General features: G+C 54.8%; 2 protein-coding genes across 3 annotated transcripts in view; one reads left to right on the forward strand and one right to left on the reverse strand.

Annotated features, from left to right (window-relative positions):
- On the reverse strand, nucleotides 1–20678 carry NPHS1 (NPHS1 adhesion molecule, nephrin). The gene is made up of 29 exons (XM_023649593.2): nucleotides 17173–20678; nucleotides 16848–17063; nucleotides 16650–16772; nucleotides 16332–16460; nucleotides 15718–15799; nucleotides 15233–15336; nucleotides 14905–15032; nucleotides 14646–14817; nucleotides 14301–14458; nucleotides 13896–14040; nucleotides 13673–13797; nucleotides 12303–12489; nucleotides 11964–12093; nucleotides 11690–11862; nucleotides 11114–11254; nucleotides 10892–11032; nucleotides 10228–10349; nucleotides 9108–9279; nucleotides 8852–9008; nucleotides 8605–8756; nucleotides 7146–7257; nucleotides 6883–7064; nucleotides 5139–5195; nucleotides 3297–3416; nucleotides 3142–3166; nucleotides 2959–3034; nucleotides 2705–2798; nucleotides 2492–2607; nucleotides 1–519 (listed from the first exon to the last, which is right to left on the reverse strand). Exons 1-29 carry the CDS (start codon nucleotides 17426–17428, stop codon nucleotides 388–390), a joined length of 3927 nt encoding a protein of 1308 aa, XP_023505361.2. The 5' UTR covers nucleotides 17429–20678; the 3' UTR covers nucleotides 1–387.
- The window catches only part of KIRREL2 (kirre like nephrin family adhesion molecule 2), an 8129-nt gene continuing 2193 nt past the window's right edge, over nucleotides 20632–26567 (forward strand). Inside the window, exons 1-13 of one of the 2 annotated variants that reach the window (XM_014733052.3) lie at nucleotides 20632–20912; nucleotides 21150–21299; nucleotides 22188–22337; nucleotides 22498–22658; nucleotides 23060–23210; nucleotides 23481–23586; nucleotides 23678–23826; nucleotides 24148–24275; nucleotides 24367–24499; nucleotides 24793–24893; nucleotides 25056–25275; nucleotides 25750–25854; nucleotides 26176–26276. In XM_014733052.3, coding sequence (XP_014588538.3) covers nucleotides 20861–20912; nucleotides 21150–21299; nucleotides 22188–22337; nucleotides 22498–22658; nucleotides 23060–23210; nucleotides 23481–23586; nucleotides 23678–23826; nucleotides 24148–24275; nucleotides 24367–24499; nucleotides 24793–24893; nucleotides 25056–25275; nucleotides 25750–25854; nucleotides 26176–26276 — 1707 coding nt within the window. In that variant the 5' untranslated portion in view covers nucleotides 20632–20860. The remainder of the gene's footprint in view (nucleotides 20913–21149; nucleotides 21300–22187; nucleotides 22338–22497; nucleotides 22659–23059; nucleotides 23211–23480; nucleotides 23587–23677; nucleotides 23827–24147; nucleotides 24276–24366; nucleotides 24500–24792; nucleotides 24894–25055; nucleotides 25276–25749; nucleotides 25855–26175; nucleotides 26277–26567) is intronic. The other variant, XM_070222916.1, reaches the window with a different exon arrangement.

Consider the following 26567-nt stretch of genomic DNA (forward strand, 5'->3'; position numbering starts at 1 on the left):
TGGTTCATAAATTCCATTTATTCTTATTTAGATACAGTTGAACTCAAAATGAACTAAGTTTTTAATGTCTTTTCCACTTCTGAAATTTTTACTTTAAAAAAGCATAAGAGACCCTCAGAATAGATTTTCGAGATGTCTTTTACAATTCACGGTGTCCCTTTGGAGAAGTTTAGTTTCTAAAGCCAACCCCAAAAGGAGCCTCGCTTATACTTTGACCCCAGCTTGAATCATCTTCTGTCTCTTACAACCCTCCATGTCCTCTCCTGAATAAGTCCAGTCCTTTGTGTCTTATGGAGCTCACTTAACATGCTCAACCCCAGCTGGACTGGAAAGGACCATTGGAAGATTATGTCCTGCAGGTGTAGGAAAAGGGTGTTGAGAAGGCTTTCACACCAGATGTCCCCTCAGCTCAAATGGGAGAGAATCAGGTTCCATAGGGTCAAAGTTTTCTGCCACCTGATCATAGATTCCTCTTGGATCCTCAAACTTGTCTTCAGGCCAGCGGGGGTCATAGGGGCCCTGAGAGGCAAAGGTGGAGTTAGAACCATCGAGAGATGCCCTGTGGGTCATCACTGAAGCTTTGGGGGGATACACACTCCTGCTCAACTTCCCAGGAAAAAAAAATTGTGTTTTAGCTTCTAATTATGGGGAAAAAATTCTAACGTATACAAAGAGTAGAGTGATTATAATGAACTCCCATGTACTCCTCACCTAGCTTCAACAACATCAACCCTGCGTCAATCTTGATTTATCTATATCTCTATCATCTCATCCCCACCTCCACTAACTGGATTATTTTTAAGCAAGTCCAAGATATCCCATGATTTCTTGTCAAAAAAAATTTAAATGTCAGAAATATGAAATGTTTAAAAGCCAAAGATAGCAGCTATGGGAACTGTGGAATGTGAGTCATGATTCCGTTAGTCCTATGATTTCCAAAACATTTTCTCATCAAAATAAAAGAGAAAAAAGACCTCGTAGGATGGTCTTTACTGGGAGAAAATGGTTGTTTTAGGTCAGCAAACTTTAGAGCAGATTTGCCCATGGGCCAAAATATGGCCTGCCACATATTCTCGTATGGCCTGAGAGCTGAGAACAGTTTTACATTTTTTAATTTGGGGGAAATATCAAAAGAAGAGTATTTGTGACATATGAAAATTACTGTATATGAAATTCAAATTTCAGTGTCCAAAAATAAAGTTTTATTGGAACTTAGCCACACTCGTTCGCTTGTGTATTGTCCATGGCTACTTTTACACTACAATGGCCGATTTTAGGAGTTTTGAGAAAGACAGTATGTCCTGCAAAGCCTAAAATACTTGCTATCCAGCCCTTTACAGAAAAAGCGTGCAGACTGCGTCTGTGCTTTAGAGGGGCATCCGGTTCAGCACCGCGGACAGCACTTCGTGCCTGTATTTCCACGCTGGTGGGAACAGCGCCTCACCTGGCGCGATGTTACGGAGCGAAATCCTTAGCCCAGAGGGGCCAGAGCATTGGCCAAGGCCACACGGAAAGTCAGCGGTTCTGTCCCACCTCCCTCGCTGTGGGTTAGCGGGTGGGGGCTAGCTGAAGGTCAAAGTGCCTGTCTGTTGCTTTTGCCTGCCCACCACCATCTTCACTTCCCTCTGGGCTCTCTGTCCCTCCCCACTCTCAGCCCAGTGGATTGAATGGGGCTGGCCCTCACTCCCCGATGCCAGGGACACATAGTGATCCAGACCTGTCCAATTAGCATAGTCCATCCCAAGCCTCCGTGATTGGTTCAGCGATGAGTATGTGACCCATGCTAGACCTATAACTGTCAGCACTGGGGCTCTGGGGATAATGGAAAAGATACATTCTCTTTCTTTGGAGGTTTCTAATCTAATATGACGCAAACCTGGATTTGCTAGGGATATATTTAGGGAGGAAATTCTGGGTCCAGTTGGGTGGGCCTGAAGACAATTCTATCCCTTGACTTTTCAACTGAGTGGGCCAAAAAATTCTTTCTCTATATCTCTTTTCTTAACCAGTGTAGTATAGGTGGCTAATTATCCAATGAAATGCATGCCTTCCTTCTTCCACAGTGATAGAATTGTATCAAGGCATATAGCTGCCAAGCTAGACTACGTTTCTCAGCCTCCTTTGCCATTACGTGTGGCCATGTGACCACGTTCTCACCAGCGGAATGAGAGCAGAGTGTATCATTTCCAGGCCTGGACCATAGGAGGGTTGTACCTCCACCACGTTCTCTTTTTCCTTTTCCCACAAGCTGAAATCCCCAGTGAACTGGCCCATCCAAGCAAACTTGCACAACACACTAAGGGATACCAGAGGAACACAGTGGGAAGAACTCGGGTTCCAGAATAACCACATGCGACAGGGCCACTCACCTCTGACTGCTACCTGAGAGAGAAATAGATGGTCTGGCCCCTGGATCATGGCCAGGCCTCTTTGTTACAGCAGCTGGCTTACCCTAACTAACACAAGCAGTAGGAGGTGGGTTTCTCCTCACCATCTGTACTTCATCATAGAGGTGTCCCCAGGCCCCAGACGGGGCGTACAGTCTTTCCACCTCATCATACAGGTGCCCAGGAAAGGTCACATCCTCCGCTTCAAGACCTGTGAAAGCTGGAGTTGGAGTGGAAGGAAGGGATGATCATGGCACCCAGTCTGGATGTCAGGGGTGGCTATGAGTGGGGGAAGTTCAGATGTGCTCTTGACTCACCTCGGGGATAAGACACCTCCTCCAGCGTGGGGGGCAGCTGGGGACTGAAGTCCCTCGTGGAGTGGTAATATGGCTCTACGTCTGTTGTGCTCACCTGTAAACCACCCCCCCCCCAAAAAATAAACCAGATAAAGTTCTCCCATCCTCTGACTCCATAGTTCCTGGAAAGGGCAGGGATTCAGCTGAAGCTAATGGCAGAATTTTAGTCACTGTCAGTTCCCTGCCAGGGGGCTGTCAGGACCACCCTCACTCACCGTGGAGCTTCGAGTGTCCCGGTCCCCAGTCCACTGGCTCTCCTCATATTCATTTCTGACTCGGTCCTCCTCCGACCTTCCAGGATGGAGGGAGGCAGGGCAGTTGAGTGCTGACCCTTGGACACCTGTCGCTCCAAACCTCCTGCCTCCAAGCCTTCCTTCCAGAAACATATCCCCACTTACCCCGCCTCTGTCTTCTCTGAGATGCCTGAGGGAAGCAGAAAAAGGAGTCAGAGACTCCCCCCAGAGCCCACCCAGCCTCGGGAGACCTTCAATACGCAGCAGCCCCAGGGCTCCCTGTCACCCTCCATCCCTGCAGAGGAAGGGTCTCTCCTCACCCTCAGCAAGACGCCTCAGCCTCCGCCGCCAGAAGAATCCCAGGATACAGGAGGCATTAGAAAGCAGCAGAAGACCCCCAACAGCAAACAGCACAGGCAGCAAGGGCAGCTCTGAGGGTCCTGGGGGCAGAAGGTACCACTCGGTGAGCCCAAAACAGCTAGCTCTAGGCCCAGAGCAGGGTTCTTTGGGAAAGCCTGTCCCTGACAAAGCAAAGCCCCACTTCCTAGACAGGGAAGAGGGTGGGCAGGGGTTTCCATGTCCACTCCTTCTTGCCACCCCAGGGCAGGTGGCTCTTTTCTCAAGTCAAGCCACTAGCAGCGGGTCCTACCTTTGCCTGAGCCCCACGTATGGACTCAGGTGGGGCTCCAGCTCCTTAGCTGGACACAAGACCTTCTGTGATATGGCCTCTTCCCACATCTCCAGCCTTGCCCATCAACCATAGACTCTGGTATTCACCCTCCACCCACACAAACTAAACACTGGCTCTTTCCAGAATTACTGAGGCAAACCCACACCACCGTTAAGGCTTGGAACAGCCAACTGTCTGTCCTTAAATGTCCTTTCTTCTCAAATTATATTCACTCTTCCAAATCCAACTCAGATGACTTCTTCTTTGCATAAACTTCCATCCCAGATGATACCAGACTCCTCTGCTGTATCCCTGAGGACAAGACTAAGTCCCTGTAAGTAGACAACTGCTCAGCATCCGTTTCCCCGTCTTCTGCTAACAGCACTCATTTCCTTCAAGGAATCAGCTGCACCCCCACTCTCATCTGCGTGGCTCTGCAGGACTCCATGGAGGACATGTGGCCCAGCCTCACCAATAAGAGCACCCGTTCCTCTTTCCACAGTGATCGCCTCAGGGACCGGCATTTGACCCAAGGTGGGTTTTTGCCAGAATGTTTAGGCCACTCTTCTGCTGGCTGCTAAGAAGTGGAACAAAAGCTGGAGGTGTGGGGGGACTTCTTTGCCCTCTTGATGGAAGGACCTGAGAAAGAAACCTTCAGAGACGAAGGCAGAGTTGAGAGGGGAAGAAATAGATCCTTGGTACAAATTTTGAGCGCTTGAATCCAGCCACATTTGGAGTTTTCAATTTCACGAGCCAAGCAATTCTTTCTGTTGCTGACAACAGCTGAATTTCTGTCACTTGCAACCTTCTTTTCAGGCTCTGAAGGGGATTGTTTGCAAAATGGTCATAATTCTTTGTATTCTTGAGTAGTCCCCTTCCACACCGACTCTGAGTTGAGCCACGTCTCTCACTTCAGCCAATGAGACAGTAGCAAATGTGACAGAATCAGAAGTGGAAAAGTGATTGCAAATTGGAGCTTGCCCTCTCTTGCTGCCCTTGGGACTCCTGGGACCAGCTCCATGTGAAAAAGCCAAGGAGAGACATGTGGCCAAGGTATCTTCATTGACCCACCCATATCCAGACTGTCAGACAGGTGAGGACGAGGCCATCCTAGACCGCCAGCCCCAGCGGAGCTGCCAGCTGACTGCAGCCCAGGCCAGAACTGGTGAGCCACTCATACAACCATGAGAAATAACGTTTGTTGCTGTAAGTGCCCGTGGTTGGGGTGATTTGTTATGCAGCAAAAGCCAACTGACACCAGCTCTGAACAGGGCATGGAATCAGCTTATTCTTTTAGAATTAAACTGAACTAGGAAGAGAGAGAGTTGATCACCCTCCAAGCAAGAGGAAGAGCTAAGGATATGAGTGCGGGCCTACAGGGACAGAGTTAAGTCTTGAGGGACTGTGACCACAAGGAAAAGGAGGCAGGTTAGAGACCAGGGAGTTCTATTCTCAGGGGAGAGAGGGGTGTTCTGGGGCCTTGAGGACTTGCCTGCAGGCTGCTCTGTGGGCAGCTGGTAGTCAGGTTCTCCAGAAGGCTGATCTAGACCTGGGAGGTGGATATAGAGATTGTGAATTAAAACCAAGAATCTGGGATAAGCCTTAAATATTTCTCAGTCTCCTATTAAGCTTTCAACCCATTTTGAGACTCATGGGAACTGATTTATGGCTTCTTAGGAACATTTCAAAGAGACCTGGAAATTGCTGATAATAATGGCAATACTATTAATTGCCATTCTAATGCCAGTAATAATAATAATTAATTATTGATGAGTGCTTTATGGTGTGGAAGGTCCTTTTAACCTGAATTGTCAATTTTGGAGGTTAACCAAAAAAGTTGCTGGGCTGTCAGGATGCACTGAAGAGGTATATGTTCCAGAGCCAGGGAGGTGAGTGTAGTATTTTATGTTTTGGGGCTCAAAGGAAAGACTGGAATGGGGGGCAGGGGAAGAGGAGGAAAGATTGTAGGGATGGGAAAGGGTCCTTACTTCTATGGGGAAAAGGCTGCTCTTTCAGGAAGGGAAAGACAGAAAGAGAGAGACTTCATGGGGCAAAGTAAACCGAAGGTGAGCAGGAGTATTTCTTTAAATTAGCATTTACATAGCACTTACTTTGTACAGGGCCCTGTTCTAAACACTTCAGATTTATTAATTTATTCCTCACAGCTGTCCAAGATAGACCTTATCTTCAGAAATTGAGGCATACAATATACAACTATATACCAGGGGGCTTTGGGGAGGCGAAGAAGAAGAAAAACAGAAGGTTGGCAACAGATGTTAGCTCAGGTGCCAATCTTCAAAAGAAAAAAAAAAGAAAATGAGGCATAGAGATCTGAGATATGCCTTATTTTTAGAAACTGAGGCTCAAAGATGTTAAGTGCTTGCCTGAAGTCTCCCAGCTAGGAAGTGGCAGAGCTGGGACTCAAACCCAGGCTGGTCTGAAGAGGCTCTGTGTGGCAACCACTATACCAGAGTGTCTGTCAGAGGCACAATGTTCTTACTAGTCATTTTCAAAGAATCTGTCCATTTCATCAAAGCTGCTGAACTTATTGGCATAAAGTTGTTCATGTTCCCCAATTACCCGCCCAGCGTCTGTAGGGTCAGTAGTAATGTCCCCTCTTTCATTTCTAATATTGGTTAAGTTGTCATCTCTCTTTTTTGCCCTGATTACCTTTACGAATGCTATGGATCTTTTCAAAGAAGGAGCTTTTGGTTTCATTGATTTTTCTCTATTGTTCTTCCGTTTTCTACTTCATCAATTTCTGCTCCTGCCTTTATCATTTCCTTCCTTCTGTCTACTTTGGGTTTAATTTGCTCTTCTTTTTCTGGTTTCTTAAGACGGAAACTTAGAGCATCAGTTTGAGGCCTTTTTTAAAATCCAATATGAGCATTTAATGCTATGAATTTCCTGCTAAGCACTGCTTTAGCTGCATCTCACAATTTTCTCACGTTTTCATCTTCATTCAGTGCAAACTCTCTTCTAATTTCCCTTGTGGCACTGATCACATTCAGACAGTATGGTTTCGTGGTTAAAAACTGTCTCTGGAGTTCATTTGCCTCAGTGTCAACCGCATCTCTACCTCCCTCTAGCTGTGTGAGCTTTGACAATACGCTTAACCTCTGCTTAAGCCTCAGTTTCTTTATCTGTAAAAGAGGAAAAGTAGTATCGACTTCACTATACCACCCGATAAGTCCTCTGAGGAACTCTGCAACCTGCCCAAGACTGTCCCTTCCCACCTGGCGTGGTGATGGGGATCTGGGACCCCTTGTCGGCTAGTCCGCTGTCCCCCAGGGCGTTGCTGGCCAGCAGCCAGACCCTGTATCTCGTAGAAGGCTGCAGCCCAGTCAGTGTGAAGGTGGTGGCCTGGGGAGGTAGGACATCCACGTAGAGGAACCCTGGAGTCCCCAGAGCCTCATACCTGTAGGAGAGGGAGGGCAGTCCTTCAGGGTGGTGCCCCAGCCCTGTGGCTTCACCCCTTCCTGCCTTCACAGGAACCCACCTGATCTGGAACCTCTGTGGCAGGCCTCCATCAAAGCCCGGCTTCCACTCCAGCCCCACCGAGTATGGGGTCATGCTCACGACCTTTAGTCCCGACGGAGGATCAGGGCGGCCTTTGAGGAAAAGGATGGGAAGAAGATACAGAAGGATTCTGGAAGATTACTTCCAGATTTTTCCTAAGAATGATTTTGAACATGCAGTCGATTCTCATTCTTCGTGGTGGTTTTCTTCTATAAAGTCTCTGTGGACACCGAATTAGCAAAAACCCAACTATTGCTTCCGGGGTAAATGAGGGGTTAGGTTCCTGCCAGCCGATAGTCACAAGGTTTTCACCAACCAATCAAAACATGATCTTGTTTGACGTGTGTTTCTGTTTAAAGACACCTTCTTTAATACGTGTCGTTGGTTCATTAACAGTGTGCTCATGGCCAACAGCGCCATAACTCACGCCTGAGCAAAGCTCATCCCACACAAGTGTTTCCTCCATATAGCACATCATGGCCTCCTTGCTCTCAGGAACACTAGACAGCACTGTGCTTGGGACCAGTTCAAATAGCAGCATCACTAATAAAAAGCACAAAAATGCAAACAAAATGTGGCACTAAGGACACATTTTTGTCTGAGAGCTGAAACAGGAAGGCAGAGGGTCGCCTGGTTCTACCACAGCTGACAATGTGCTCATAAGATCACTCGAATTTTCACCCACTCTGTACACGTCCCTGAGTGGCTGTGAAAGCACCATGAGAGTTGATCTGGGGGTGACATGTGAATTTTAGGGACTAGGCAAATTGCAAATACAGACTGGACAAATAACGAGAATGGACTGTGTCACATACATGTTCCTTGCAGCAGACTTCTTGTGCCTAGCTCGCATTCATTCCCCTCGTTTCTTCTGGATACAGAACCCTGAATATCCTTTGAAGAACCACCTGCCTGCATTTTCAGACCACGTACTTCCGACAGAAGTGATGCCACCCCTTGTAGGATGGACATGCGACCCGGCCTGGCCAACCAGAGTGTCGCCTTCCCCTAACAACATTATTGGTTCAGGGATGGCCCGGGAGCCAAGTAGAGCCAATGAATCTTAATTCTGGTACTTGCACACCACGGTTAGGAAGAGAAAAAATTCTGTTTCCCCTGGGAAGTCTAACAGCCAACTATGAGGAGCCTTAGAATAAAGCTGACACAGAGAAAAGCAGACCTGAGAGATGGAGAGCTCTTGATGATGGCTGAGTCTAGAGCCAGCTGCTCCTGAAAATCTACTTCTCGATTATTTGGGCCAAAAAGTCCCCTTTCATCTTTTATTCTTTTGTTGTGCATTTTCCTGAAGATCCAGTCTCCTTTAGGATTTTCAGGGCAGGCAAAAACTCCATCCTCACTCAGTGTGGGGCCAACCAGAGACTCAGGGATTGACTGAGGGAGCACCCTCCCAACCCCGCGACAGGCGCCTCCCACCGTACTGATGCTGACGAGTTGAATGTTGATGTGGTCTGAGCCGAGGGGGTTGGTGGCTGTGCAGGTGAAGAGGGCATAATCCTGGGCTGCAGACACATTGGCAATGGTCAGGAGACTGCTGTGGACCCCACCCTGGTGGTATGTGTGCTCCGTGTACCTGGAGAGGAGGTGTGGCAGGGACTCAAGGACGGTAACTGGGACTGGAGGTCCAGAGTCGGGGCTGGAGGGCTACCTGGCTGGACCTGGGCTCACCTGGGATCCTGGAGATCCAGAGGGACTCCATTTTTTGTCCAAGTAAAGACAACGTTGGGGACTCCTCGGGCACGACAGTGGAGGGTAGCGGAACTGGTGCTGTCTCCAGCTGCAGCCACCTTACTTAGGGGAGTGGGGTGCTCCACCTGGGGGGCAACTAGGAAGAGTTGGGGGTCAACAAGAGGCATATGGAAGAACATGAGAGAGGTGGGTTTAGTGGCAGGCCTTGAAGTCAGGGGTTTGGGGTGTTACTCACATCTGACAACAAGACGGACTAGCCCTCGGGCTGGAGGTGCCACTCCATTGTCTGCAATGCACTGGTAAGCACCAGCCTGGGTCAGCTTGGCCTGGCGAATCTGAAGACGCCCTGTGGATCCCTTTGACGTCATCTCCATGTCATCCAGGCTCCGGTCCTCCTCCTCTTCTCCCTAGAGGCCCAAGACTCGAGAGTTGACCCCCCAGTTTCATCACCCTCCAAACTGGGTCCCTTCTGTAGCCTCATTCTCCCAGTCACAATCACCTTCCACAGAGCTAGCAAAGAAAAATCCCCCCTGTCATCCATCCAACCATCCATTTATCCCATCATTTGTGCATGGATCCATTCATTCATCCACCAATCCAGCCAACCATTCACCCATCCATTTATCCAATCATTCATGCTTGGAACCATCTATCCACCCATCCATCCATCTATTTAACCATCCACCTAACCATTGATTCATCCATTTATCCATCCATTCACCTCTCCTTCCATCCATTCATTCATTCACCCAACCATTTGTCTTCCTTCTCTCCATCCATCTATCCGCCCTTCCATGTCTCCACCCACCCACCCCATCTATTCACTTATACGTGCACACACTCATAAGTTACATGCCTCTGTTCATCAATTCACCCAGCTACCTATTTACCCATCTCTCCATCTCTTCATTGATCTATCCACCCATCTTCTACATCCTATCCTTCTACAGATATCTTTCCACTGATGACATATCTATCCATTCATCTACTCTCTAATCTAATCCATTTTACTACTCATGTCTCTTATTCAATCACCTAGCCACCCTTCTATTCATCCACACACTCACTTGTCCATTTGTCCATTTGTTCTTTCATCCACACATTCATCCATCCACTTGTTCATCCACCCACCTACCTATCGATCCATATATCCATCTACCTGCCCACCCACTCACCTGGTTATCTATGCACTCATCCACCCATTCATCTGCCATTCAACAATTAGTTCAATTAGCCCTGACAAATATATGGTTACACAAGGTCATATAGATGTGACTCCTCCTCCCAAGGAACTCACAGTCAAGAAACCATATCCCCCAGCCTCCACTTCCATTTAGCAAAGGTTGTTTCCTCACCAATCTCTCCCACTGGAACATCCCCGGAAGGATGGGGTTGGCATCCACAGTGCAGACTATGTCCACAGAACCCCCAACATTCACCTCAGTGGGGTCCTGGAGAGCTCGGATGGCGGGGGCATCTGGAAGAGACAGAGGCTTGGGGGAGGCACTTGGGCCCAGATAAGCCATGGTAGGAGAGGGCCCCAGTGGGAGAGGTGTCTTAGAGGTGCCCAGGAAAGACACGAGTGTAAATTCAGTCTGCCCTTTACGTGGAGCACTTGGAGTAGAGTTCTCAGGATTAGTGAGGTTGTCCACACCCTCTACTGTGCCTCTGTGGTGACATGAGTAGGTCTGGTGGACTTGCAGAATTGTGTAGGGGTGGGGCTTCCACAGTGGGCTTGGCTTCCTGATGGGAGCAACTCCCGTGTAGGTGGGCTCCCTGTCTGGGCAGAGACTCCATTCTTGGTCTCTCTAGTGGGCAGGGCTCCCAAAGTGGGCGTGGCTCCAACCCAGCAGGGCTTCCAGAGTGGGAGCTTATGGGATGGGTGAAGGTCCCTAGGTGGGCGGAGCTTCCACAAAGAGGAGATTCCGCAGTGGGCAAGGTTCCCCAGGTGAGGGTGATCTACACGGTGGGCGGGGCTCCCACAGCTCCCTAGTTTCCTGGGGTTGTGAGGGGGCTCACAGTGGACATCCAGCCGCACTAGCGCTTCAGCGGTGCCCTCCGAGTTCTGGCAGTGCAGCTGGTAGAGACCATCATCAGCGCGGGTCACATTCCACAGCTGCAGAGCTCCACCAGACAGGATGCGATGCCGGGGGCCGCCAGCTGGGAGAGGTCAGGATGAGCAGCCCGCCAGGCCCTCCCGTCCCGGAGACCTGCGCCCCTCTTCATGCCCATTGTGCACACCTGGGCTGAGGCGGTAGCCGCGGAAGGTCCAGTTGAAGGCCTCCGGGGCGGGGTTGGCAGACACGGACACCGGCAGCAGTGCCTCGCCCTGCTCCACCGCCGTCACCACAAGCACCTGCTCCCCCAGGAACTCTGGAGGGTCTGCGGAGGGGCACCACCAGGAGTCAAGACTGTTGTTAAGGTTAGGGTCTGGGAAGGCTTTGAGACCAAACACAGGTACAAAGGGTTAAAGTCAGGGTCACGACTAGATCAAAGTGGTGGACAAGGTAACAATTAAGTTCAGAGCTGAGCTCGAGGGTTAGGTTCAAGATAGCGGTTAGGGTCCGGTTTAGGAAAAGGGTAGAGACCAGAGTCAGGTTTAAGGATGAAGAGAGGGGTCAGATGGGGGTCATGATCAGGAGCAAGGATAAAGGACAAAGGCAAGATGCAGGTTGGGCAGGATAGGAGTTGGTGCCCGGCCAGGGGTCAGGAAAGTTTCAAGATTTAGGATGGAGGTCAGGAACAGTGTCAAGGTGACGACCCAAGTAGTATAGTGTCAGGAGGGAATCGAGAGGGGTTCCAGGCCGGCGCACGTACACAGCACGTTGAGGCGGTAGAAGGCGCTCACGGTTTCTCTCAGCTCCGCGCTGTGGGCGCGGCAGGTCACGCGGTGGCCGTGGTCGCGAGATGACATCCTCAGAAGGACGCTCCTGGCGGCGGCGGAGCCTCTGAACGGGGCGCTCCGGGCCCGGGCGGCCACGCCTTCCAGCCTGCGGACCCGGCAGAGGGTGGTGGGGTCGGGGCGGGGCGGAACTCGGACCCAAGGGGAGCGCGACCAGAGCCAGGGCTCGGCGAGGCCACGTGCGCGCACCTCTCCCCCTCCTTGTCCCACGACAGGTTGACCGGAGGGTTGCTGCTCACGCTGACGCACGTCAAGTTTAAGGCCTCCCCGGGGCGCAGCGCCGACGCGTTGGCCAGGATCGTCACGTTAGTCGGGGGGACTTCGAGAGCGGGTCGGCGGAGGGAGGGTCGGAGGTGAGGAGGAGGCCCGGCCTGCTCCCTCTCCGCCTCCACCCCAGGCCCGGCCGGCCCGCGTCCCCTGCCGGCCTGCGCGTCCCGGCGCTGCGGCATCGGCTGTCCCCTGCCCGGCACCGGCTCGGTCCCCGCCGCGGCCAGCCCGCCCTCCCCTCGCCCGGCTGCGCGCCCTCACACTGCACCACGAACTGCGTGGACGCGCTGAGCTGGCCCGCCTTGCACGTGAACTTGGCCTGGTTGTCCGACGGGCCCGTGACCAGCACCAGCTCGCGGGAGAAGGTGCTCCCCGACTTCTCCAGGCTCCCCAGCTGCACCCGCCGCGGCTCCTGGGGCGGCCGCGGCTCGGTCACCGTGCGCGAGTCCTGAGGGCGGAGACTGACTGCAGGACCGCGGGTGGCCCTGCCAGTCCCCCCTGAGATGCCCCCACTGGGTTGGCCCCACCAGCCCAGAGAAATCATTCGTGTGATGCGGAAAAGGCGCCCCCTTCCGCTGGCACTCTGCTGGGGTGGGGGAATGGGGACTGGAATCCAGGGTCCCCGCCCCGAGGTGTGGCTGCCTGACCCCGCCCCCAGCCCCTGCCCCACCCCCGCCCCGCCCGCTCTGCTCCCGGGAGCCCGCGATGCTGGTGCCCCTTGCCGACCCTCAGCCCACTCCTCACTCTCCATTCCCCCCTCATTTACCGAAAACCGTGTGCCGGGAAACTCCCTTGGAATTCCCAAGCCTTCCCAGAATTCCTTCATTTTCCCTATACTTAGTTCTTTATCTTAACATTCCCTCTTTCCCAAAAGATTTCCTTTGAGCTTTCCCTTAATTCCATTCTCTTTCCACAGATTTCTGACTCCTTTTCCAATATTTTCTTATTATCCCAGTCTTTCTTTTACTAGAATCCTTGGTATTGCCCAAGTTCTTGGGATTTCCCTAGAATTCCATCTAATTAAGTGGGATTCCATTTCATTCCTATAATTCCTAGTCTTTCCCCCCAGAATTTCCACTAGCTCCCTAACTTGCTTGGATTTTCCTAGAATTCTGTCAGAAGGTCTTTTAATTTTAATAGAATTTCACTTTCTTACTCACAAATCCCGAGAATTCAATTTAATGTAATGGGTTTTCAAATGTTATGTGGAAATACTAGTCCTTCCCCCAAATTTCGGGCCTTTGCTCAGACTATCATTGTCTTTGTTCCTGGAATTCTTAGTTTTTCCCTAAAATTCCTGTCATTTCACCTGAATTCTGATATTTCACCAGGATTTCCTTGAATTTTAATGAAATTAATTGGCTTTTCTCTAGAATTCCCGATCCTGATCCAGAATTCCTTCTTTTATTCTAGAATTCACACTGTTTTCCCAGAATTCCCAGAATTTTCCTAGGACTCCATTTAATTCTCATGGCGTTTGTGTCTTTTTCAATTTCCTGACCAAACTCAAAATCTGTAGTATTTTTCACCAAATTCAGGTTTTTGCAAGATTTCCCAAGACTCTGGAGGAGACAGGGCTTTCATCCTTTGCCACGTTCCTGGCCACCCCACAGCCCTTGCTTGACACCGACCTTGTACCAGGTGAGGGTGGGGTCTGGGTTGCCTCCAATGGCCAAACACACCAGCCTCACCCGAGTCCCAGCCCGGAGGCGCTGCCCCACTGGGGGACCCTCGATCCACAGCTTCTGGGCAGGATCTGGAGGAGAGCCGGGAAGAGGGGCTTTTCTCTCTGGGCTGAAGCCTTGGGCGGGGTCTCTAAGGCGTGGGGCACCCCCAGGCATGGGTGGGGCTCACATTTCACGTTCAGTGTGAGCGTCTTCTTGAAGGTCTCCTTGGTAAAGGCATCACTGAAGGCCTCGCACGTGAGGGTCAGACCATTGTCCTCCCGGCGCACGAGGAACGTCAGGTTGGACATGGAGATGTGGCCACCATGCAGGCCCTGGCAGGGAGTGAGCTTCAGACTTGGGGACTAGGGTACCCCCATCCATGGCACCGGAAACCTGGGTCCACCCCAGACCCCAGCAGGGACATATGAAGCGTCTCCATCCCCTCCTTGTCAGACCCAGGAGGCCCAGGCCCCAGTCCATGCTCCCCAAGGACCAAGGCGTCCAGGCTGCCAGACCCTTCCTCTCCCAGATCCAGGAGCCATGCCCTCAGCTCCCTCCTCCCTCAGACCCAGGAGCCTGGCTCCCGCCTCACATCCATGACCGTCTCCTCCGTGGGCTGCAGCTGCCGCCAGCCCAGCCACCATCGCAGGAGAACGCGAGGGCGACTAGACTTGGTGATGCAGGAGAGCGTCACGTTCTTGTTCTCAGACTGGGATGCAGAACCCAGGATGGTAATGGCGCTGGGGGGAACTGCAGAGACAATGGGCGGAGGAGAGATGCCAAGCTGGGCTGGATTCCTCACAGGCCAGCCCAGATAGACAAGAGACCGGGGACAGATGCCAAGGTCTTTGGCATCAGACAGGCATGATTTGGGGGCACAAACAGATGGTTCTCTGGGGCGTGGACTGACAGATGGGCAGCTGGCACCAGGACTCACAAGTGACCTGTAGCATGACCCCACGTTCCTGTATCTTTGTAGATACGCTGTTGTGGGCCTCACAGCTGAGCCTTGCCCCGTGGTCTTCCGGCCGCACCATCATCACTAGCATGCTGCGGGCCACCGAGTGAGCATGCTCCGTGCCCCATGCTGTGGACAGAGGCTGGCCATTCTGGAGACAGAACAGCCCTGAACCAGCTCAGGGCCAGCTCCTGGCCCCTGCCCTTTGCCCCACCCCTGTGGCTGTTTCTGCCCTCACCTTCAGCCACTGCAGTGTGGCTGGCGGATTCCCGCCTCGGGACATGCACAGCAGCTCCAAGGTCTGCCCTGCCCGCACGTGCCCCTCGTCCAGGCCCGGCCACTCAATGACAGGGGGTCCTGGGGGGACTGGGGAGCAGGAGTCATTCAGTGGGCCTGGGGAGCCCATCCGTTCTTTCCAGGCTTCTCAACCTGCTTCTGAACTGCGCCCCCCCCCCCCAGTTTCTCCTTGATAGTCTGAATCTTCCATAATCCCTGTGCCCCCCCCAGGCTCCCTGATTCCCGCTCCCCATTCCCAGTGCCCACAGCTGACTCAGTTTCCCACTTACACAAAACATTCATGGTGACTGAGACCTTGATAGGGGTGTCCAAAGCTGGGCTGGACCCCTCACAGACCAGTAACTGCCCATTATCCGAGCTCTGGGGTGTCACCCTGGATGAGAAATTGGGATTCTGGAGTCAGAGTCATCATCTGAAATTTAGGGAGTCAGGGTGAAGAAGTGGGGGTCCCACGTCCCACACCTGGTCTAAGTCTCTATGCTGGTTTCTTCTAGGATCTGGAATTTCGTGGAAGAGATTTAGGGGGTCAGCAGTGAGAACTGGGGTTCCAGAGGCCCACACCTGGCCAAAATCTTTGTGTTTGATACTCAGGAATGGGGGTTCCCATAACAAAGTTTTGGAGTGTCAGGTGAAGACTTGGGTCCCAGGTGTTCATACCTGGCCCAGGCTTTCCTGCTCGAATCCCTAGGATATGGGGTTTTCAGGGAGAAGTTTGGGGGTCATCATGGCGGGGAGGGCATCCCAACATCCGTACCTGACTTTGGCCTCTGTGGTGAAGAGTTTCTCCTGGGACCCCGCATTCACGTTAGCAGAGATATCCGGGATTACCTGTCCACCTTTGGGTAACAAGAAGGCTGGAGGAATGCCAGGCTCCACCCAACATAGACCTTGGGGAGCATGGCCTGGAAGTTCTCAGGGTAGACACTCTGCTCCCTCCCTCCTGGCTCTGGGGGAAAAGCACTAACTCTGTCCCCTCCACATCTCCAAGCCTCGCTGAATACTGGGGTCCTCAGGGCTGGGGCCTGAGTCTCCCCACTCCCCTCCCCTCCTTGCTGGGTTGTATCACCTCCACCCCATTACCTCAGCTCCTTGTTTCTGCACCAACAATGACACTCATATCTCCATGTGGAGCTTCGGCCTCTCCCCGAGTCCCAGACCAGCAGTCCTGCCATCTCCTGGGTGTTTCTCCCTGATGTCCCCTCCCATCCACAGGGTCCCACACTGTCCCCGGCATCTCCCCAGGCCTGCTCGTGCATCCTCATCTCAGGAATGTCGTATTTTCTGGGCCCCTGGGAGGTCACTGGCAGGGAGACATCCCCTCCCACTCCCGGGGCTTCACGTTGCCCCCACCAATTCACCCACACTCACTCTGGACGAAAGTGATGTCAGGTGCTGGCTTTGCGTCCCCAGACACACAGCTGACCTCGTACTCCTGTCCAGCCACCCACGTGACCGTGCTCCCTGCCTCGGGGGTCAGCTGAAGCACCTTGGGGGGCACTGGTGAGAAAGGGTCTGGGGTGAGAGGCCACTCCAAGAGGGAGATGAGAGTTTGGGCTTTGGGGCTCATTGCTCATGAAATGAGTTCTGCGCCCCTGGCCTTGGGTAAGGGATTGGACTCTTGGATCCCAGGGTAGGAGAGGGCTTGGGGTCCAGCCTCCTGGGCCCTGGGGGGTCTCTCATCCATACCCAGCACGGAGAGAATCACTCTGGGAGACACGAGCTCCGGGCCCGTCTCTGAGCGGCTGACCTGGCACTCGTACTCTGCATCGTCGCTGAGGTCGCAGGCTTCAATGTGTAGGTGGAATTCACCTGCAGGTGGGACCAAGATCAGGGCCACGGTCAGCCTCTGCTGGTGGCTCAGGGTCTCAGGCTCTGACCCCTTACCTCTAGCAGGGTCCCCTTCCAGGCGGTACCGCGGGAAGCCAGGGATCCTGCGGTCAGGGCCGAGAAGGAGCCCATCTTTGGCCCATTGCACAGCACTGCCAGGGGCGCTGACCCCACACCGCAGCTCCGCAGCGGCCCCCTCCACCACCGTCATGTTCTCAGGCAAAGCCCAGAAGCCTCGGGGGGCTGAGGCAGGGATCGGCAACTGGGCCAGGCCTGGGGACACAGGGGGGTCAGGAGGAGAGAGCAGAGGGTCTGTCTGGAGAACGTGGGTGGGAAATGAAAGCGACTTGGTGCTGGGTCATAAGGCCAGGATCCCACTCACCTGTGGTCAGCAGCCCCATGAGGAGCAGGGGAGCATTGACGGGGATCCTCAGGGCCATCCCATGTCCTCTGCCTGTAGCCCCAAGCGCCCATTGCCTGCCCCCTGCGTCTGCCTCTGTCTGTCTCTTGGTCCCTCGTTCTATGTCTGTCTCTAGCTTTTCTCTTTGTCTCTTTCTTTCCATCTCCTCTCTCTCTGTTTTTCTCTCTTCCCCTAAGTCTCTCTCTCTCTCTGCCTTCCTATCTCTCTCTCCCTCCATAAGTACCCTCCACTCTCCTTCCTCCCGCCCCTGTCTTTCTCTATCTCTGTCTCCCTGTCTAAGACACTCTCCTTCTCTCTCTCTCTCTCGCTCTCTGTCTGAGTCTCTATCTCCCTCCCTGTTGGTCTCTGTTTCTCTTTCTTCTATCCTGCCACCCCCAGCCCTGCTCTCCTCCCACCGCTCACAGCACCTCAGGGAGGACCCGCTGTTCAGAGTCCAGCAGACCCCATGAGCCCAGGAGAGCGATGAGGCTGATGAGGTCAGGGGCTGAGTTGGGGCCGTCCTCGGACCCAGCTTGGTCTCCTCCTCACACTGCTCCCTCCCCCAGGCTCCTTCCCGGGTCCCCAGCTCCAGGCCTCTGCCCAGCAGGCTCCTCCCGGCTGAGCTGGAACATGAAATCCCCTGTCAGCACATGCCAGGCACATTCCTTGGTGCCTCCCTAGCCCCCATGACCCCAAGGGCCTGGCTGGGGCCAGGGACAAGGGGGAGTAGTCAGACCCAGGCAGTCCCAGCTCAGCGTGGGGAGCAGGGAGCCGGCCGGCTCTTCCCTGCCCTGGTACATGACCTTGGTAAGCCCCTTCCTTCCTGGAGTAGATATCAGCCCATGGTGACACCAGATATCTCTGCTGGGGAGTGTGCAAGAGTGTGTGTGAGACACTGGGAGAGTGCAGATACCTATGTGCAGTGTGTGTGTGAAGTGCATGTGAGCGTGTGAGCATGTGTGTGAGCGTGGGGAAGGTGAGAGTGAATTGTGACCTGTGAAAGCATGTGCAGAGTGTGTGAGTGTGTAAGAGTGTCTAAGGTGTAAGTGTGCAGAGTGCAGGGCAGTCAGAGTGAGTGAGAGTCAAAGGCAGGGTGCAAGACCCCCAGCACTAAGTGTGCATATAGCACTGAGCCAGCGGAGGAGCTCAAGTTCATGTAGCTTCCCTCTGTCTCTCCAGTCTCTTCTTTCCTCCTCTGTGTCTCTCTCCCCCTCCCTCTATCTGTCTCAATACATCTTTCTATCTTTCTCATCTCTTTGAGACTCTCCTCTCCGTTTCAGTGTCTTTCTCTCCCTCTCTCTCCGTTAGGTGTTGTCATCTCCATCAACCTGTAACTATTTTACTGTCTCTCTCTCTATCTGCCTCTACATGTCTGTTTTTCTGTTTTTCTGTCTTTCTGTCTTTGTTCTCATCTCCCTCCACTCCATACTCTCTCTCTCTGATACACACCAGGAGCTCAATAAATGTTTGCTCTCAGTCAACTTTTGACTATGTCTCTTTCTTGTGTTTGTTTCTCCATCTCTGAGTCCTTCAGATGGTCAGATCTTCGAATTTGACAACCATATGCTGGCTGGCCTGCCCTCCCCACCCCAGTTTGCGCATACACGCTCACAGGGGATAAGCTTCTTCTGCCTGCTTATCTCCTGTAGGAATTGGAACTGCTCGCTTTCTCTCTCTCTCCCCCCTCAACTCCCCTCCCTGGTCCTCCTCCAGGAACCAGATGAAGCATCTGGCCTGAGCCCCCACAGCTCCATCCTTGATGCTCCCTCTAGTCTTTCTCCTTCCCTCCCGTTATTGACTCCTTGCCCTCCTCCCACGTTCCCTCTCCCACTACCCTCCACACCTCCTGGGGAATGGGCTGGATGCAGAGCTGGAGGTTCTGTTATAGGGGCCCTCACCAGATGGTGTCCCTTGGGGCCAGGGCGAGAGCTGTCAGTTGCTGGGATCTTTAATTAGCACAAACCTTCCACCCTCCACCTTGGCTGTTTTCCTTCTCTGGTTGCTCCTGGGACCTCAGGCTCTATGCCTGTGGCCCCAGAGAGCTGGGAAGGGGAAGTGAAGTCAGGTGTCTGGAAAAACAGCCTTACTACCTGACTTCCTCCCCAAGATTCAGGAGTCCTGGCCCCAAGCTCATCATCCTATTTCAACATCCAGGAGCCAGGAGTTCGAGTCCTCAAGCCTAGCAGTCTGGGCCCCCAGGATCCATCCCTCTCAGACTCAGTTGTCCAGGTCTGCAGCCCCTTCTCCCCAAAGACCCAGGAGTTCAGGCCTCCAACCCTTCCCCCCATACACACAGGACTTAGGGCAGATGTTCACTGTTGATTTTCAAATCCTCCTGGGTCTGTGTGGGGGTGGGAGAGAGATTGGTGGTTAAATCCACTGAACTCTCAGACTTAAGACCAGATTTTCTGACCCCCTGTCGTCCTCTCCCAACTGCACCCTGCCACAGGCAGGGGACCTAGTCGAGTCCCCAACTCCTCAGAAACTAGCAATTCAGGCCATTGGTGTCTCAGTCAACAGAGGTCTGAACCACAGACTTAGAATCCTGGGAGTCCAAGCCCCTGCCATGTAGGGATGCAAGAATCTGAGCTCAGGAACAACGGAGAACCTGAGTGTGGACCCCCAGTCCCTACAGGTTCAGGAATGTCAGACCCAGGGTCCCAGGCCCCCAGGTCCCCCTCAGTGGGCTCGGGGTCCCGCCCACCTGCCCGGCCAGCTGCGCAGCGCACTGGCCTGCCTGCAGCGTGGGAACGCCCCAGCTGGGCGGCAGCAGCCGTCAGGACAAGCTGTGCGGTTCCCAGCCTCCCTGCCGCCCCCAGCCCGGCCCCGCGCCGCCCAGCCGTCGCCCGGCAACCACGGCCTGAGCCCGGACTGCGGGGTCTTGGCAAAGGAGGGGCTGGGGGCCTGGATCTTCGGGCCTGCTTTGGGTTGCAGCGGTAACAAGGCAGGCAGACGGATAGTTTGAGGAGGGGTTTTGGGGTGGGGAGATCTGAACCCCCCTCTTCTCAGGGGTCCCAGCTACCCCTCAGGTCCCCCGGTGCCCTCTTCCTGACCCGCAGGCCGAGGGGAGCCTCTGGCCCCGCCTCCCCAGGGCGCGGAAACTAGCGAGGCCCCAGGGGCTCCCATTTATAGCTCTGTTTCCACTCAGCGCTGTCCCTCCAGGACCTGGGCTGAGCAAGTTTCTTCCACTCCCTCGCTTCCCTCCTCCTCACTCCCGGCCCCCCCCCCCCCGCCAACCCTGGCAGGATGCAGGTGTCCAACCCAGCCGGGACCCCCTCCTTCAACCCAGGTGTTCCGGCTCCCAGACCCCAGTTGGGCTGGGGCGCTGGCCCGCCGGGGGGACCCCGCCCTGCATGCCCCCATTCATCCGCGTCGTGGCCTCGGGAGTTTCTCAATGGGAAGAGGGCGGGTCTCCCAGGGGCGGGGTGAGCGGGATCCGGCCCTCCCGGGGTCTCTCCCAGAGCCAGCGCGCGGAACCGGTCGGGTTTCAGAGCGTCGGAGGCTGCTGCTGAGCGGACTCGGGAACCTCCAGGCCGGAGACTAGGGGGCGTCCAGCCTGGGGCGAAGGGGGCTCTGGGCCAGAGTGGTGGGAGGTGTACTGCCGAGGAAGGAGTTGGCAGGGAAGCCAGTGTGAAAACAAGTCTGCGGGATCTTGGGGGCCACACTCAGGATGCTGGTCCCCGCCCTCCTCCTCCTCTTTCTCTGCCTCAGAGGGCGTGCAGGTACCGCGAGGGGAGGGGGATGGGGGGTGAGTAAATATGGGGGAAGATTGTTTGCCAGTCCCCGCTTTACTGGGGTGATGGGGCTGAGGGCTCCGACTCCTGGGTCTGAGGGAGAATTCTGGGGGCCTGGGCTTCTGGGTCTGAGGGAACAAGGGGTTGGGGACCAGACTCCTGGGTCCTGAGTGAGGGAACTGGTGAATGTGCTAAGCTCAGCTGTGCTGCCCCCTATTCTCCTAGGCGGATTGCCCCACTTCCTGCAGCAGCCCGACGACCTGGTGGTACTGCTGGGGGACGAGGCCCGGCTGTCCTGTGCCCTGGGCGCATACCGGGGGCTGGTTCAGTGGACTAAGGATGGGCTGGCTCTAGGGGGTGAAAGGGACCTGCCAGGTGAGGCTGTTCTCTCGACTCAGGGAGGGGATGGCTGCATAGTGAGGGTGCTGGGCTTGGGATGTTAGTGAAGTTTCGATTTTGACATTTTCAGGTTTGGAAAATTAATGGACTCAAGTAAACATTTGGGAGTCCTGAATTTTTAGCTTCTTTGAGGATGACCCATAGGGTTTGGGGATTTTTATTTTTACTGGAAAATAAATAAATGCAGAAAAGCACATAAAACATAAATGGGGGGGCCGGCCCGGTGGCGTAGCGGTTAAGTTTGCACATTCTGCTTCTCGGTGGCCTGGGGTTCGCCGGTTTGGATCCCGGGTGCAGACATGGCATCACTTAGCAAAAGCCAAGCTGTGGTTGGCATCCCAGGTAAAAAGTAGAGGAAGATGGGCATGGATGTTAGCTCAGGGCCAGTCCTCCTCCGCAAAAAGAGGAGGATTGGCAGTCATTAGCTCAGAGCTAATCTTCCTCAAAAAAAAAAGATATTAAAAAAACATAAATGGAAGATTTGCCAAATAATTATAAAGTAGACATCCATGTAACTACTACCCAGGTCCACTGCCAGGCCCCCGGAAGCCCTCCTTATTCCTTTCCCCCACTCCCTCCTTACCCCAGAGGTAGCATCTAATCTGACTTTTGTTCCTTAGTTTATTTTTTTATTGTAGTCATTTGTAACATCATGCTGACTTTTATGGCAGTTGTTTTCTTGCTTTTTTTTTTCTACTTTACCCCCCCCCAAGTTTGCAGTGACTCTGGATTTGGAGAGGGTCAGTGTCTCTCTGGCCCAGCATCTACTTTTGGTAGTGTCTTTCTGGTGTGGGACGTCTGGGGATGGAGGCCTGGGGCCAGGAACTCAGAACCGTGGCACGATTGCCTCTCCCCCAACTCCAGGATGGTCCCGGTACTGGATATCAGGGAATGCAGCCAGTGGTCAGCACGACCTTCACATTAAGCCCGTGGAGCTAGAGGATCAAGCATCGTACGAATGTCAGGCTACACAAGCAGGCCTCCGCTCTCGACCAGCCCAACTGCATGTCCTGGGTGAGGACCCAGCCCCCCTTTCCCCCGGGAGCCCAGGGGGACAGCCAGTGCTAGCCGGGAGTATCAGAGTCCAGGGAACCCAGAGGAGTGGTCTGTTAGAGCTGGGAAGATCAGGGTCTCTGGGCCCATGATCCAGCTCTGACCCTAGACCACCCCACAGTGCCCCCAGAAGCCCCCCAGGTGCTGGGTGGCCCGTCCGTGTCTCTGGTTGCTGGGGTTCCTGCGAATCTGACTTGTCGGAGCCATGGGGATGCCCACCCCACCCCTGAGCTGCTGTGGTTCCGAGATGGGGTCCGGCTGGATGGGACCACCTTCCACCAGGTCAGATCCAAGGCCCTGTGCTACCCTTGCCCACACAGGGAACTTGGGGGGTCCACTCCCACCACAGGCTCATCCGGAGGAGAAAAGGTCATGGGAGGGCAGGGGTTCAAGGGCTGGGACCCTTGGTATGTGGTTAAAGGTAAGGACTCTAGGACTAGACTACTTGGGTTCAAATCCTGCCTCAACCACTTGCTAGTTGATTGATCTTAAGTAAGTAACTTAACCTCACTATCCCTCAGTTTCCTTATCTGTACAATGAGGATAATAGCAGTATGCACCTCATAGGGTAATTGAGAGGATTAAATAAAGTAACCCCTATAAATGCCTAGAAGAGTGCTTGCCACATAGTAAGCACTATGTCAGGGGTAGATGAAATCATTATTATTATTGATAACCTCCAGACCCTGCTGAAGGAAGGGACCACTGGATCAGTAGAGAGCATCTTATTCCTGACCCCTTCCAGCCGTGATGATGGAGCCACCTTGGTCTGCCGGGCCCGGAGCCAGGCCCTGCCCGCAGGGAAGGACACAGCTATCACACTGAGCCTGCAGTGTGAGTGCGGTGGACCCTGGGCCCTGAGCTGAGGTCCTGGGGGAAAGAGGAGGTTGGGGCCTGGACTCTAGGGTCTGAGGAAGGAGGGAGCTGCAGATCTGGGGTCCCTGGGTGAGTTGGGGACTGGAGGTCTGGACTCCTAGTTCAAAGGGAAGAGAGGACTGGGGACCCAGACGTCTGGGTTGGAGGGGCTGGGAACTGGACTCCTAGGCCATCAGTGAAGGTGTTCCAGGTCCTTTCCCACTGCTGACTGTTCACCCACCTCCACAGACCCCCCAGTGGTGACTCTGTCTGCAGAACCACAGACTGTGCAAGAGGGAGAGAAGGTCACTTTCCTATGCCAGGCCACGGCCCAACCTCCTGTCACTGGCTATAGGTGAGGACAAAGATCACCTCTTCCCAGCCGGGAGCACAGGCTTGGGGGGAGCTTGGGCTGGGTCAACTCTAACAGCCCACCTCCTTCGCAGGTGGGCAAAGGGGGGCTCCCCGGTGCTAGGGGCCCGCGGGCCAATGTTGGAGGTCGTGGCGGACGCCTCTTTTCTGACCGCACCGGTGTCCTGCGAGGTCAGCAACGCAGTGGGTAGCGCCAACCGCAGCACCGCGCTGGATGTGCAGTGTAAGCTGGAGCGGGGCCGTGGGTGTGGCCATAGTGGAGAGCTCGTGTGAGCCCGGGACTAGAGTGGGGCGTGGCTGCCACCCGCTGTGGGAGGGGGTGGGGCCGGAATAGGTTGTAGGTCGGGTTTGGCTGCGCCGGGTCAGCTTCCAAGTGGAGCAGGGGCGGGGCGAGGGCGGGGCGAGGGCGGGGCTGGGCGAGTGAGCAGAGTAGTCGTGGACAGAGGGTCTATACTGGGGCCCTTGAGGGCGTCGTTTCTGAGTGGCTGATCCCGAGTCAGAAGTTGCATCCGTCCCCGGTCATGTGACTCCTACTCTCCTCCAGTCGGGCCAATTCTGCAGGCCAAGCCAGAGCCCCTGTCGGTAGACGCGGGGGAAGACGCCTCCTTCAGCTGTGCCTGGCGCGGGAACCCGCTCCCACGGGTAACCTGGACCCGCCGCGGGGGCACGCAGGTGAGGCCCGATCTGCGGCTTGTGGCGGTGGCTGGCGGTGGACGGGCCTTCCTCCCAAGGTCCTGCCCCTGATGCCCCTTCCCTATCCCAGGTGCTGGGCTTCGGGCCCACGCTGCGTCTTCCGTCAGTGGGGCCCGAGGATGCAGGCGACTACGTGTGCAGGGCTGAGCCGGGGCTCTCGGGCCGGGGGGGTGGCGCTGCTGAGGCTAGGCTGACTGTGAATGGTGAGAAAGCGGCGCCTTCCAGAGGCCGGGGCAGGTCCTGGGACGCCGAGCGGGCAGAGTGGGTGGGGCTAACGGGATGGGCGTGGCCTCTGGAGGAGGAGCTTTGTGGGGGCGGGGCCTGGGTAGGGGCGGGCCCTGGTGAATGAGTCTCCCAGGGGTTCAGAGTTAGTTGAGGGGCGTGGCCTGGTTGGCTGTGGCTCCTGGAGGATGCCCCAGGTCTGACCCGCCCCATTGAGGACGCGCCTTGGGGAGGCGGGGTCTCTCATCTGATTGGTCCACAATCTCCAAACCAGCTCCCCCGATAGTGACCGCCCTGCAGTCTGCTCCCGCCTCCCTGAGGGGCCCCGCCCGCCTCCAGTGTCTAGTCTTCGCGTCCCCCGCCCCAGAGGCCGTGGTAAGGAAATGTCCCTGCAATCATGACCCACCCAGCCGTGATCCCTGACCTCCCAGCCGGACCCCTAAAACTGCCATGACTACCTCTGACTTCCCGACACCCTGCCCGCCCTCTACCCGCCTCCCCAGGCTCCTCAGTGACCTCCCTCTTTTGTGCCCCCAGGTCTGGTCTTGGGATGAGGGCTTCCTGGCAGCGGGGTCGAGGGGTCGGTTCCTGGTGGAGACGTTCCCAGCTCCGGAAGGCCGCGGGGGACAAGGTCCGGGTCTGATCTCTGTGCTACACATTTCTGGAACCCAGGAGTCCGACTTTAGCCGGGGTTTCAACTGCAGTGCCCGGAACCGGTTGGGCGAGGGAGGCACCCGGGTCAGCCTGGGCCGTCGAGGTGAGACCCTGGGCCTGAGGACCCTAAATCTGAGGGTCCCAAACCGCAAAAGCTCTGCAATCCCCAGACCGATGACCCCCAAATGCAGAGACGTCCCAAACCTTGCGAACCTCAAAACTATGAGTCTCTTGAATCCTGAGACCCCCCCCAAAAAAAACAATAAATTACCTCAAATACGGAATCCTAAACTGAGAGACCCCTCACACTTAGGCCTCCCAAAAACTGGAACCTCCAAATAACCCCTATAAACTCAAAGACTCCTTAATGCCATGGAGTTTAAACTTGTGGGACCCCAAATTCATGAGCCCTTAAATCCAAGGACCCCAAGCTAGAGGACTCCAAACCTTGGAAATTCCCAAACTTGGAGACCTTCTGAACCCAGAGAGCCCCAAGCGACGCCCTGAGCCCCTGTCCCCCAGTTCCTCCTCAGTCTTCTGCTCACCCTCCTCGGGACACCCCCTCTTCTCCCTGCAGACTTGCTGCCCACTGTGCAGATCGTCGCTGGAGTGGCTGCTGCAGCCTTGACTCTCCTTATGGTCATCACTGGGGTGGCCCTCTGCTGCTGGCGCCATGGCAAGGGTCAGCTCCCAAGCCCCGCCCCAGCGCCTCCCCTGGCACACACTCACCTGCCCACTGACTGGCTGGGCCTTGGGACCTGGCCCCAGTCCCACCTCTCTGGCCCCTCACGGGCCTTGGCTCACCTTCAGGCCTGGTTCCTCCCTTAAGTGTTAACTCCATCTCCTCAGGGTCATGCTCCTTGCCTTCCCAGACCAGAGTTCTCATCTTCCCAGCTTCCCAATCTTATCCGCCCCAGTCCTCTCTCTTCCTGCTCGTTGATCTCCCCAAACTATAACCCTGCTCCTTTGCTTACCTCTGCCACCCCACTGTCTCTGGCCTCAGCCTCTTTCTCCAAGCAAAAGAACCTGGTGCGAATCCCAGGCAGCAGCGATGGCTCCAGTTCGAGGGGCGCCGAGGAGGAGACAGGCAGCGGCGGGGACCGGGTAGGATGCCAGGAACAGACTGAACTATGCCTCTAAACCCAAATAGTAACCCAGACCCAAATAGACCCCCAAACTCAAATAGGGCCCTAGTCCCAGCAGTGACCCCAGACACAAATGTCCCCCAAGTCCAAATATGCCCCTGACCAATTACTCCCTAGACACAATATGTCCCCGGGGCCCTTTGTTGTCCTCAATCCAGACCCCAGCTCCCTGGTGCTCTTGGTCCCTCCTGCCTGGCCTCCCCTGTCCAGCTGAGGGTCCTTGGGTCTGTCACTGGGGCAGGAGGATCCT

The sequence above is a fragment of the Equus caballus genome, chromosome 10 (assembly GCF_041296265.1).
Source record: "Equus caballus isolate H_3958 breed thoroughbred chromosome 10, TB-T2T, whole genome shotgun sequence".
In the NCBI taxonomy this organism is placed as follows: domain Eukaryota; kingdom Metazoa; phylum Chordata; class Mammalia; order Perissodactyla; family Equidae; genus Equus; species Equus caballus.